This window comes from Pongo pygmaeus, chromosome 8 (assembly GCF_028885625.2).
Source record: "Pongo pygmaeus isolate AG05252 chromosome 8, NHGRI_mPonPyg2-v2.0_pri, whole genome shotgun sequence".
Lineage (NCBI taxonomy): Eukaryota > Metazoa > Chordata > Mammalia > Primates > Hominidae > Pongo > Pongo pygmaeus.
Window position 1 is genome coordinate 3,138,456 of NC_072381.2, and position 13,214 is coordinate 3,151,669.

General features: G+C 52.8%; 1 protein-coding gene across 4 annotated transcripts in view; it reads left to right on the plus strand.

Annotated features, from left to right (window-relative positions):
• PFKP (phosphofructokinase, platelet) overlaps nucleotides 1–13,214 on the plus strand; it is a 68,428-nt gene that overhangs the window by 27,129 nt on the left and 28,085 nt on the right. For all 4 annotated transcript variants that reach the window (XM_054436918.2, XM_054436917.1, XM_054436920.2 and 1 more), the window contains exons 3-9: nucleotides 2,830–2,907; nucleotides 4,890–5,079; nucleotides 6,987–7,152; nucleotides 8,372–8,416; nucleotides 8,648–8,756; nucleotides 11,160–11,255; nucleotides 12,647–12,739. In XM_054436918.2, coding sequence (XP_054292893.1) covers nucleotides 2,830–2,907; nucleotides 4,890–5,079; nucleotides 6,987–7,152; nucleotides 8,372–8,416; nucleotides 8,648–8,756; nucleotides 11,160–11,255; nucleotides 12,647–12,739 — 777 coding nt within the window. The remainder of the gene's footprint in view (nucleotides 1–2,829; nucleotides 2,908–4,889; nucleotides 5,080–6,986; nucleotides 7,153–8,371; nucleotides 8,417–8,647; nucleotides 8,757–11,159; nucleotides 11,256–12,646; nucleotides 12,740–13,214) is intronic.

Consider the following 13,214-nt stretch of genomic DNA (forward strand, 5'->3'; position numbering starts at 1 on the left):
CGGCCGCTTTACATCCCAGTCCTCTCAGGGAGGTCCCAGTTTCTGCTGCAGTTCAGGCCTCATCATGGGTCATCTTTTCTCCTCCTGAGATGTGGGCTTGGAGGATGGGACATCGTCACCCTAAGAAGGGTCCGTTTCTTGGTGGTGCAGGCTCCGTCTCTTCGGCCCAGGCCACATGCCTGCTTCCTTGTTTCCTTGCCCCCCGAGCTTCATGGAAGTCAATCTGGAAAGTCAGGATCACTGCAGATGGCAGTTTGTTCAGTGTTGCTCCCAGACCTGAAGAATGGAGCACTCTATTGTGCATGCAGAATGAAGCATAATTCTTAGCAGAAACCAGGGAGGCCGGGCGCGGTGGCTCATGCCTGTAATCCCAGCACTTTGGGAGGCCAAGGCAGGCGGATCACGAGGTCAGGAGATCGAGACCATCCTGGCTAACATGGTGAAACCCCGTCTCTACTAAAAATACAAAAAAATTAGCCGGGCGTGGTGGCAGTCGCCTGTAGTCCCAGCTACTAGGGAGGCTGAGGCGGGAGAATGGCAGGAACCCGGGAGGCGGAGCTTGCAGTGAGCCGAGATCGCGCCACTGCACTCCAGCCTGGGCAACACAGCGAGACTCTGTCTCAAAAAAAAAAGAGAAACCTGGGAGTTTGGGGTGGTAGAGGTCACTACAAATGCAACCCCAAGGCTAGGTTATCTCTTTATTTATGTATCCACCCACCCACCTACCTACCTATTGTACTTATAATATTCTAAGGAATATGGCCTCCAAGAGTCATTCATGGCTTTGCACGTGGCCATCTGTTACTAGTGAGTCCTTGTGTGGACAGAGCACTCGCAGCAGGACAGAACATAAACGGTGCCTCCCAGGGTGCCCTGTGCAGAGGCGAGGCCTGCATCCGATCTCACACTTGCTCACCCCTGCCCTCCGGGGGACAGCTATACTGGGCTCATCTGCACTGCAAAGGAAATCTGTTTTCAGAGCAAGGGGAGACAATAATAATAATAATAATCCCTAGAGTGAGACTGGGCTGTGTTTAGAAGATGTTCCACTGCTTTGTCATGGAGGTAGGGGGCCTGGTGATGGGCAGTCCCTGTACCAGCCTGTGAGCCAGTGGCTAGGTGCCTAGGGGGTCTCAGGAGGTGCAGACGGGGCTGCCGGTGCTGAAATGAACCAGCTCTGTTTTGGGTTCTGTTCCATTCCAGACTGTTTTCTCCTTTCTTGTTTATTACATGTATGACACTAAATTATAAACACACAGGTGGCCAGGCATGGTGGCTCATGCCTGTAATCCCAGCACTTTGGGAGGCCCAGGCAGGCAGATCACTTGAGGTCAGGAGTTGGAAACCAGCCTGGCCAACATGGTGAAACCCTGTCTCTACTTTAAAACAGAAAAACAAAAACAAAATTAGCCAGATGTTGGTAGTGTGTTCCTGTAATCCCAAGTACTCCGGAGGCTGAGGCAGGAGAATTGCTTGAACCTGGGAGATGTAGGTTGCAGTGAGCCGAGATCGTGCCACTGCACTCCAGCCTGGGCAACAGAGCAAGACTCTGTCTCAAAATAAAATAAAATAAAATAAGCACACGTATATATATGATATTTCTGGTAGAAATTTACATTTATAAATATAAGTATACAAATTGGCCAGCTATCAAGGTGCCTGCACTATTGATTAATTTATATATAGAACTCCATAATCTATGAGTCATTTCAATTTTTAAAACCTTTCTTCATTTTTCCCGTCCTCCTGACCATCACTAAGGTGGGCTTATGGATCCAACAGTAATCTGTCATGAGCTTTTCTAAATCCTTAATAGTTATTCCTTCTTAAGATTAAATGCTGTGGAAAGCAAGTTACGTAGATGAAGTTACCAGTGGGCATCGCTGCATTTCCTGATCTTGTGTATTCCGTGGAGATAAAGATGGGGATGCATTTAGCAGTGAAAGGTGATTGTCGGCCGGGCGCGGTGGCTCACACCTGTAATTCCAGCACTTTGGGAGGTCGAGGCAGGTGAATCATCAGGTCAGGAGTTCGAGACCAGCATGGCCAACAAGATGAAACCACGTATCTACTAAAAACTACAAAAATTAGCCAGGTGCAGTGGCAGGCACCTGTAATCCCAGCTGCTCAGGAGGCTGAGGCTGAGGCAGGAGAATCACTTGAACCCAGGAGGCAGGTTGCAGTGAGCTGACATCACGCCACTGCACTCCAGCCTGGGTGACAGAGTGAGGCTCCGTCTCAAAAAAAAAAAAAAAAAAAAAAAAAAAGAAAGGTAATTGTCCTTGGGCTTCTTCTATCAATATGTCCTCACATATTGATATCTGATTCCCTAATGCAGCAGTGTGTCATTAATGGAGGGTAAGGCAGACAATTATTATTCAGCTGTGCTGTTTAATACTATTTAACATATATCCCAAGTGGCCCAGGTTGCCTTGGCAGATGGAGCCCCTGACAAAATGCTCCCGTGTATGTCCTGTGGTCGACAATGCTGTGTGCCTGTGAGTTTGTGCTGAAGTATGATAAACACGTTGGGTGAACGTGATGCCTTTCAACCTCTCGGGAAACGCTGGGCCATAGGAGAATGGCTTGATTCCTCGTTGCACTCTGAGGCTGAGTCTAGGCAGACGTTCCCATTACTAGGGACTCAAGGTGAGGACCTTCCCACAATTCACTGCTTTTATCCAGCGCTGGAACTGCCCTGTCTTCTGACCAGCGGATGCTCAGGAACTGACATTCACTGTCGTTTTTCCCGTTTTATGTAATTTAAGGATCACTTCCCATTTAGTGAAGTTTATCTCATTTTTAAAAGATTCTCCCTTTCTCCCCTAGGGCTACCAGGGCATGGTGGACGGAGGCTCGAACATCGCGGAGGCTGACTGGGAGAGCGTCTCCAGCATCCTGCAAGTGGTAGGTACTGGGCTGTGTCCACAGGGTTCTCTGAGTTAGAGACTCTTTTATGTCTAGTAAGTTCCCAGAACACTTGAGCTCAGATCAGTTGAGAAATAGAGATTATGTGGACAGAACAGACTTTGTGAGCAGCTCTTTACTTGTGGTTTGATTTTTAGAAATGCATGTGTTAATCTGTGAGTCACTTTGAGTACTTGTTAATATAAATAATCCAAATCGGTGCCTCCCTGCTGAAGACGCTTATGGGGCCCACACCTTCGTGCTGGTCCAGGCTCTCTCTGCACTGGGTGCCTCCTGAGCTCTGACACATCAGAAGAGAGGTGGAGGGAATTTTGACAACCACGGAAGTTAGGTGGAGCAACATTTACAAAACATCGGGACAGTGTGGGCTGAATTCACACAGGGGAGCGTTTCCGTTCTGCGGTCGTGATTGACGGAGGAAGACAAGACGTGAACGGAGAGTTGAAGTGTGTATGTGTATCAGTGAGTCTGTGTTTCTGTGTGTGGTATATGTGGTGTGTGAATCTCGGTGTGTGTGTAACTGTGTGAGTTTGGTGTGTGTCTGTATGTAGGTGTGTGAGTGTGTATGTGTTAACTGTGTGAGTTTGTGGCTAGTGAATGTGTATCTGTGTGTGGGGTGTGTGTATATGTGGTGTCCTTGTATGTGTAGGTGTGTGTGGTGTGTGTGTGTGTGTGAAAGAGAGTGAGCGAGAGAATGGGAATGGCACCCACTCCTCTGCAGCCCAGTTATCCTGGTTTCGTTCCTGAGTTGCGGCCACCTCGTCTCTTTGGTTGGAGTTTCTGGGTTGCTGGCTCTACCTCCCATTGTGCTGGCTCTCATGCCGCCCCCCAGGTTTTTGTCCAGGCAGAGTCCAGAGAGCACCCCTGCCCTGCTCTGCACCCCCACCCTTACCTGCCTTGGGGGTTGGGTTGTAAGTGGTCTCGGTCACGCTTGGTGCCAGTGACGTAGGATCGTGTGGAGTGAATTCCAGTTTCTGTAACCTTTTCATAATGTTTTGATAAATTAGTGGTAGGTTTCATGTAAAAATATGAGCTTTTCTGGGATTTGGAATATTAGTAAGTCTCTGTATGTGAAAATGAGCTGTGTGTGTGCACCATTGGTGTATCGAAACACGCACTCACATCACCGCAGGGGTCTCCTGGGAGCTGCCTGCAGACCGAAGTCAGGGAGAGCTTTGCCTCCAGTGCAGAGACAACCCCCGCTGTGCTTATGAGCACCTTGCTTGACAAAGTCAGCACGCGCTTAGGGATCCCGTACGGATGGAGTTTGTTGGTGCATTCATGGTTTTATTTAAAGAAATCCTGCATTTGTGGATCCCAACAACAATTCTTAGTTTTTGGAAAACCAAGTGTGACAAATCATGATCTATGTCTGCTGGAAGTTTGGATGAAAGAATTTATGATCCTGAAGATGTAGCTCTTTAAAAGGGGCAGTGGGTATGTGGTGCAAAAAAAAAAAAAAAATCCCCCTGGCCCCAGGTTCCTGCTGGTTTTACTTGCAGGTGCTGTAAGGGGTGACTGAAGGGAGAAGCCTGGCTGCTGGTCACACCACTTCCCTTGTCCTGGCCGGCATGCTCTGGTGGTCAGTGGGCTTGTCTTTGGTTCCACGTGCACCTGGTTGAACTCGTTGGCTGGTGCTGAGGCGGCTGCTGTGGCGGCTGCTGTGACACCGCAGGCTGGTTCCTGCTCCATGTATTTAATTGACGGTTGCCGTGTGCCTGGCTCTGCACCGTCCCTGGCTCCTCGTGGGTGTGATGCGCCTGTCTTTGTCCACGGAATGCTGGTCTGGGACTAAAAACAGGAAAATCACAGTCTTCCATAGCTAGTTACTAACTCACAAGATGAAAATGAGAAGAATGTAAATTCCGGCACCCCGTGTTTATAGTCGGCCTGTGTGTGCCATCCACCTGGCTCTCTGTCATACTGAGAGGAGATAAATTAGCTGGTGTCGTCTTTCCCAGGGTGGGACGATCATTGGCAGCGCGCGGTGCCAGGCCTTCCGCACGCGGGAAGGCCGCCTGAAGGCTGCCTGCAACCTGCTGCAGCGTGGCATCACCAACCTGTGTGTGATCGGCGGGGACGGGAGCCTCACCGGGGCCAACCTCTTCCGGAAGGAGTGGAGCGGGCTGCTGGAGGAGCTGGCCAGGAACAGTGAGTGGACACCTGCTCCTCTGTCCTGCGGGTTTTTGCCCTGTTTCCGAGCTTTGGAACAGACACGTTTCGCTCTTCACTGTGGCAGAAGCACCTGTTCTCACAGATCTTGCAGGTCACCGTCTCAGGACTTTTTATGATCTCAAAAACAACCTCAATGATCATAAGAATGCTAGTAATTTAACCTTACCATGTGCCAGGCACCCTTTGACCTTTTACACAGATGGTTTTATGGAATCCTCACGACAGCCATCTAAGCCAGGTTTTAGATCATCCCATTTACAGATGAGGAATCAAATGGCCACTCAGCCGTGGGGCGAGTCGGGTCCCCAGCAGCCTGGGACACTAGCATCCACCTTTCAGCCCTCACACTGTATCCCTCCAGCTCGCTGGGGTCCTTTAAAACTGAAGTTGTCACAGGACTTTAATTTATTTAGATGATAAATCTCTGCCAATACATCATCCAGTACTAACTTTGGCAGTACTTAGGAAAGCATTTCTGAGAGCCCGGTGTGTATGAGGTTTTTTTTTGTTTGTTTTGTTTGATTGTTTGATTTTGTTTGTTTTGAGACAGAGTCTCTCTCCATTGCCCAGGCTGGAGTGCAGTGGCACGATCTTGGCTCACTGCAACATCTGCCTCCTGGGTTCAAGCAATTCTCCTGCCTCAGCCTCCCAAGTAGCTGGGATTACAGGCATGCGCCACCACACCCAGCTTTTTTTAAATTTTTTTATTTTTAGTAGAGATAGGGTTTCACAATGTTGGCCAGGCTGGTCTCGAACTCCTGACCTCAGGTCATCCACCTGCTTCGGCCTCCTGAAGTGTAGTTTTTCTCCCTTGAAGCGGTTATTATGTAATTTCAATGCAATATTAAATATGACCAGGGAAGCATATTGTTTATAGCAACTCGATGAGAGGCGGCATTGAGGCAAAGCAGCTGTCCCCAGGTTTGTGAACGTCTTCGTAGGGGATGGAGAAGGCTGCCTGTTGGAAGCAGCCAGGCCTCACGGTTCCCGCTTGTCCACCTCATCCTGTCTGGCACAGCATAGTGAGTGCACTGACCGGGACAGTGGCCATGAGTCTGGGCCTAAGCTTGCCCCTGGCCCTTCAATGGTTCCGATTCCCTTTATGCAGAACTGCCCAGCCCAGGTCTGTCCTGAGTGCGAGGTAGATGCCCACCCACGATCCAGCTTCCCACAGATGCATGAGAAACCAGTGTGAAGATGGCCTAGTGTCTTAGATTCTTAATTCCGTAATTGTAACGTATCCTTGTTCAAAGCCGTGTCATTCTCTGAAGCTGTTGCCAGGAAGTACTGAGATTTTTGTTTACCGATTGCAAACGTGGATCCTTTCTTTTATTTTTCTAATCCACTGCTCTTGTCTAAGTGCCAGGTGACAGCGCCCATTGTGTGTAACTGCTGCCAGCTTTGTCTGGCTTCTCTTTCCTTAACTATGCAGAATCTGGTTGCCTTGAGTTCTGAGAAAATAAAGAATCGGCCAGGGCAGTAGCTCACACCTATAGTCCCAGCACTTTGGGAGGCCAAGGCAGGAGGGTCACTTGAGCCCAGGAATTTAAGACCAGCCTGGGCAACATAGAGTCTGGCTCTACAAAAAAAATTGAGAAATCAGCCAGGCATAGTTCTAGCTTCTCAGGAGACTGAGGCAGAAGGATTGCCTGAACCCAGGAGTTCAAGGCTGCAGTGAGCTATGACGGTGCCACTGCACTCCAGCCTGGTCAACAGAGTGAGACCCTGTCTCAAAAAAAATGATAATAAAGAAATGATACCAATAACAAATAAGAGAGTGGTTGATTTCTCTACCCACGGCCATTCTGCCTCACCCCTAGTGGGGCACCCCCCGAATGCGCCGTGGTTACGGCGACGAGACGTGTTGTTTGCTCCCCACGCAGGCCAGATCGATAAGGAGGCCGTGCAGAAGTACGCCTACCTCAACGTGGTGGGCATGGTGGGCTCCATCGACAATGACTTCTGCGGCACCGACATGACCATCGGCACTGACTCCGCCCTGCACAGGATCATTGAGGTTGTTGACGCCATCATGACCACGGCCCAGAGGTAAAGCGCTCAGAGGAACCGGCGGGAGGCCAGTGGGGCCCGATGTGTGCCCAGCTCAGACGTTACCACGGGCTCTAGAACATTCTGCAGATTGCGTGTCCTGGTGCTGGTCTCGTAACTTGGCTTTTAGGAGCTGTTGCCAGAAAATTGTTCTCTGGTCTGCTTTTCATTTTTAATTTTAAAACATTCCTTGTTTTTAACCTGATGATAAAAGAAAACAGTTGATTAGAATTTGGAAGGAAGAAACAAAGTAATTATCATCTAAATGTCCTACCCAAACATCTCCGGAAGGAGTGGCAAGCGGGAAACTGTCGTGTGGATTTTCCACACCACTCATTAGAAATGCAGCCAGCGATGTCCTGCCCTGTGTAACCTAGGGATTCACGAAGTGTCGTGGGGGCCACAGCGTTTGATCCGAGGTGCTCTAGGCTCAGCAGGTTATCACTAATGACTCTGTGGGGCACTGTACAATTTCTGAAGCAATTTGCATGAAACCATGTGAAATGGTAAATAGAATAAGTGTCTCCCCTTAAGGATGAGGTGCTTGAGACTGGGAGAGTGCTGAATCCAGTCCCCAGCATGGCGCCTCCCAGTCCTCTGTGTGCATGTCCTGTTCCCAGTGATGCCTCACTGGACATTCTCAGTGTGTGGGCGTGAACCCCACAGTTGGTGGAAAATCACCAAGCTGGAAGGCTGCTGGGAGCAGTTGGATTTTTCCATTCCCTGGGAAGACCCACAGTCTCTGGGCATTAACCACTTAGGGACACTGGCACTCACTTGTTTCCGTGGGAGAGATCCAGCCGTGGCTCTCGATAGCAGCTGCCGACTGTGCCCAATAGAGAAGGTATCTGGGAAAGAGCCCAGCACGGGGCCTGGGAGTGTGAGTGTGTCCTGGCACAGGCAGGCAGACGGTGTTAAATGTGCAACTGGAGAGCACAGAGGTGGCTCAAGTCCCCTTCCTCACAGGAGTCTGGAAGGCTACTGCATAGAGTTTGCCTTAGTAGAAAATGGACCATTTTTGAAGCCTAGGTCCCTGCAGGCCTCCTGGCTAACTCGGCTGTCAAAGCCCCTTTTCTCTGCTTTCTGAGCTGTGTCCAGGGCTGAGTGGGTGCTCCCTCTGTTTCTCTGCTTTCTGAGCTGTGTCCAGGGCTGAGTGGGTGCTCCCTCTATTTCTCCGCTTTCTCAGCTGTGTCCGGGGCTCCCTCTCTTTCTCTTCCAGCCACCAGAGGACCTTCGTTCTGGAGGTGATGGGACGACACTGTGGGTACGTACCTGCGGTGGGTCCGGTGGACGCGGTTCAGGTGGGGGACCCTTAGCATCATCTCCCTGAGGCTGCATACCACATCCTGAATGCTCCCGTGGAGAGTCCTGGAGGGGCTGGCGTCCCGCTTCATACCTGGCATTAGGTCTGCCCGTCTCGCTGAGTGGGGTGCCTGGGGTGCCCTCGTGGGAAGGATCCTTCTGGGGTGTTGATGTCGTTGCCTTATCCACATAGGTACCTGGCCCTGGTGAGTGCCTTGGCCTGCGGTGCAGACTGGGTGTTCCTTCCAGAATCTCCGCCAGAGGAAGGCTGGGAGGAGCAGATGTGTGTCAAACTCTCGGAGGTAATGTGGGTCCCATGGCCGTTGATAGCGGGCGATGCTGGCTGCGTTGCTTTAATCAGGATCCCAAGTGCTACGGCATTTTAAGCAAGTGAAAAAATTTCTCTGTCTCCAGTTTGTCACACTTTGTATTTCAGTCTATGGACTGTGAGCGTGGGGCATGTTTTCCTCTATGGAGGCTGAGACTCAAGGCAGAAGAGGTCTCATTTAAGACCTGAGGCTGAGACAGAGTGAGCCTGGTTAGAATGCCCCATGCGTGCCTAACTCTGGCAGGTGGACTTCAGGCACTGTTGGCTCCAGGCTCCACACAGCCACCCCTACCATTTTCTACGGGCGGGTCTTTAGTTTGGGGCTTTATAGAAAGCGAGTCCATTGAGGATGAGTTAATCCACATCGTGGAGTGGTCGCTACGTTCCTTTGGCGACCTCTTTAGGCTCATGTGACTGCAGTGAGCACAGGAAGGACGATGGGGACAGCAGCCATGGTGGCCCAGCAGTGTGAGGCCTTTTGGGTGCAGCTGCGGCCGCCAGAAACCCACTGTCTGGGCCCTGTGTCCACTCACGCTGTGTTTTCTCTCCAGACTCTCTGCTGCTAGAGCCTGTGCGCAATACAACCTCATCCCAGTGGCCAGGCTTTGGGGCCTCCCCTGGGAGGGGCCGGGGGGGAGTGATTCACAGGAAGGTGGCAGGAAACTCTGGAGGGAGGCAGGAAGCATGGAGTGCACGAGGCGCCTGTGGGGCGTCCACCTGTGTGTCCTTCCTCATGGGAACTCCTGTCAATCACACCAGCACCCTCTACCTGGGGCTGACTGGGGGCCACATTTCTATCTGTGGTGGTGATGTGAGCTCCCAGTCCCAAAGAGCTCTCTTCCAGTGAGCCACAGCTGCCCTGCCCCTTCACCCCTGCCCCTCTCCTCACCCCTGCCCCTCTCCTCACCCCTGCCCCTCTCCTCACCCCTGCCCCTCTCCTCACCCCTGCCCCCTCCTCACCCCTGCCCCTGCCCCTTCACCCCTGCCCCTCTCCTTGCCCCTGCCCTGCCCCTTCACCCCTGCCCTTCTTCTTGTCCCTGCCCTGCCCCTTCACCCCTGCCCTTCTCCTTGCCCCTGCCCTGCCCCTTCACCCCTGCCCTTCTCCTTGCCCCTGCCCTGCCCCTGCCCCTTCACCCCTGCCCCTTCACCCCTGCCCCTCTCCTTGTCCCTGCCCTGCCCCTTCACCCCTGCCTCTCTCCTCGTCCCTGCCCTGCCCCTTCACCCCTGCCTCTCTCCTCGTCCCTGCCCTGCCCCTTCACCCCTGCCCCTCTCCTCGTCCCTGCCCTGCCCCTTCACCCCTGCCTCTCTCCTCGTCCCTGCCCTGCCCCTTCACCCCTGCCTCTCTCCTCGCCCCTGCCCCTTCACCCCTGCCCCCTCCTCGTCCCTGCCCCTTCACCCCTGCCCCCTCCTCGTCCCTGCCCTGCCCCTTCATCCCTGCCCCTCTCCTTGCCCCTGCACCTGCCCCTTCACCCCTGCCCCCCCTCCCTGCCCTGCCCCTTCACCCCTGCCCCTCTCCTCACCCCTGCCCTGCCCCTTCACCCCTGCCCTTCTCCTTGCCCCTGCCCTGCCCCGCCCCTTCACCCCTCCCCTTCTCCTTGCCCCTGCCCTGCCCCTGCACCCCTGCCCTTCTCCTTGCCCCTGCCCTGCCCCTGCCCCTTCACCCCTGCCCCTCTCCTCGTCCCTGCCCTGCCCCTTCACCCCTGCCTCTCTCCTCGCCCCTGCCCCTTCACCCCTGCCCCTCTCTTCACCCCTGCCCCTCTCTTCACCCCTGCCCCTCTCTTCACCCCTGCCCTGCCCCTGCTCTGCCCCTTCACCCCTGCCTCTCTTCTCATCCCTGCCCTACCCCTTCACCCCTGCCCCTCTCCTTGCCCCTGCCCCTTCACCCCTGCCCCCTCCTCGTCCCTGCCCTGCCCCTTCACCCCTGCCCCTCTCCTTGCCCCTGCCCCTTCACCCCTGCCCCCTCCTCGTCCCTGCCCTGCCCCTTCATCCCTGCCCCTCTCCTTGCCCCGCCCCTGAATCCCTGCCCCTTCACCCCTGTATCCCTGCCCCTTCACCCCTGCCCCTCTCCTCACCCCTGCCCCTCTCTTCACCCCTGCCCTGCCCCTGCCCTGCCCCTTCACCCCTGCCCCTCTCTTCACCCCTGCCCCTTCCCCTTTACCCCTGCCCCTCCCCCTTTACCCCTGCCCCTCCCTGCTGTCACCCAGAGCACCTTTCACCACCTTCTGATGTCACTGGGAAGCAGCTCTTAGGAAGTTAGGCAAAGATTCCTACCCAGAAAGAGGCCAGTTCAGTTTGAGACAAACTTCTGTGGTTTTGTTGCAGTTGTTGCTAAGAACAGGATTAGGAATTCGAGAGCTTTAATTTTCTGTCTCCGCAGAACCGTGCCCGGAAAAAAAGGCTGAATATTATTATTGTGGCCGAAGGAGCAATTGATACCCAAAATAAACCCATTACCTCTGAGAAAATCAAAGAGGTGAGTGCGTGTAGCTGCTCACTTTCCCTCGGTTTCTGCCTGGAAGCAGGGGAGGCTAGTGTCATGGGCAGGCTTGGTTTAGAACATTGAATTATTAACTTTTCGTCCTTGATATTTAAAACATTTTCATAATGACTCAGAAGTTGGACGGCAGGGGAAACACGCAGCTTCCGCTCCTGGGAGCCCATTCCACTTACGTCCCCTCTTGCCAAGCCCCTGGAGGTTCTGGGCTCCCCAGCAGACGTAGAGGGGGTCAGCTCGAGTAGCCACGCGTGTTCTTTGGATTGGAATGTTCCGGCTCTTAAACGTGCGCTGCTCTGAGAATGAGGACTGACCGCTTGGCAGCCGACCCAGGCTTCTGTTTGCCGCAGTGGGAAAAGGCGGCGTCTTGCTGTTCCCTGTGCCCTCCTGTAACCCAGAGCATCAGCTGAGCACATTCTTACTCACAAAGAAAGCCGCTGTGTCCTCGTGGCCCTGCCCGGGGACAGGCTCTGGCAGGCTTCATGCCCTGGGACTTGCTCAGGCCGGTGCCTGCCCGTCTGCAGAGGACTCTGATGCCATGCGCTGCGCCCCTGCTGTAGACGGGGCTGCAGGCTACCGGGGCTGGGGATGGGTTGTGGCTGCAGCAGCCGCGGGGCAGAAGACGTCCCCACCTGGCTTTGCAAGCCGGCTTCTTTATTGTGCTTTGTTATGGTCAGTTAAGGAGCAAAACATGTCTCCGGATATGAAAACAGTGACGGACACCTGGGAAAGACATCTGCCAATATTTATAAGTGGTCATCCATAAAGTCGAGGCAAAGATTTTATTTCCCACTTAACTGTAATTAAATTATAGGACAATGGACCAAGAAGGAACCAAGGAATTCACATAGCCCAGCCCCACTGTTCTTACAGAGGAATAAGCTGAGTTCTAGAGACAGTCAGTGGCCTCTCCAGATCACCGGGCCGGCGTGTCCGTGGGCTGGGGTGAGGGGAGTGCCTTGATTGGACTGGGTTGTGCTGTTCAAATCACAGCTGAACAAATTTAAGCTGGTTAAAGGAAGATGTTTACATTTTTTTGCAAAATATAAGTAATAGTTTAAATGCAAGCTACTCAAACTTTATTTTTTTATTTTTCTTTTTTAAAGCAACGAACATGTTACTTGTGTTCATTTTCTAGGTGCGAGCCAAGATTTTGTCTGGTAACAACAGTATTATTTTCAAAACCAAGTTTCAGCTGCCTGTTATATACACTAAACGTTCTGCTAGGAAACAAAATTTAGAAATAACTTTTCCCATTTAGATCTGAAGAAAGAGCGAAAAACCTTTTCCAGTGCCCAGTACCTCCTTCCAGATCTGGGCTGCTGTGTCCACATCACAGTTCCATTTCCTAATGAGACATTTCCTTGCAGCTCGTCGTCACGCAGCTGGGCTACGACACACGTGTGACCATCCTCGGGCACGTGCAGAGAGGAGGGACCCCTTCGGCATTCGACAGGATCTTGGTGAGTTGGGAAGGGTTGGACATCTTCACAAGGTCTCTAGGAGGAAGCGTTTCTGGAGAGGCACAGGCGCCAGCCAGCCATGGAGGCTGGCAAGATCCTCCCCCAGAGATGCCAGCGGCCCGGCCCTCATCTTAACGATCCTTGAGACCTTTGGTGTAGACCAGTCTCTAGGCCTGCAGCCATTCAGATGCAGGGAGAGCTCCCTAATGTGGGAAGGCAGTGCCTGGTGTTGGCATGACGTGGACCCCAGAGGGCACAACCCCAGGGCAGAAAGGCTGTGTTTCTAGTGTGAGTTTCTGAAACCCAACTCGGGGCAGCAGGAATCCCAAGTACAAACCCTCAGTTCTTAACACTCCTGCTCTCCATCTGCTCTGATCGCCCCTCTGTTCCCGTCTTGCCGATTCTAAAGGAGTGGAAATCCCTTGGCTCTAAAGAGTTGGGCTGGAAGTGGGAGGGACTGTGAGCACCTGACTGA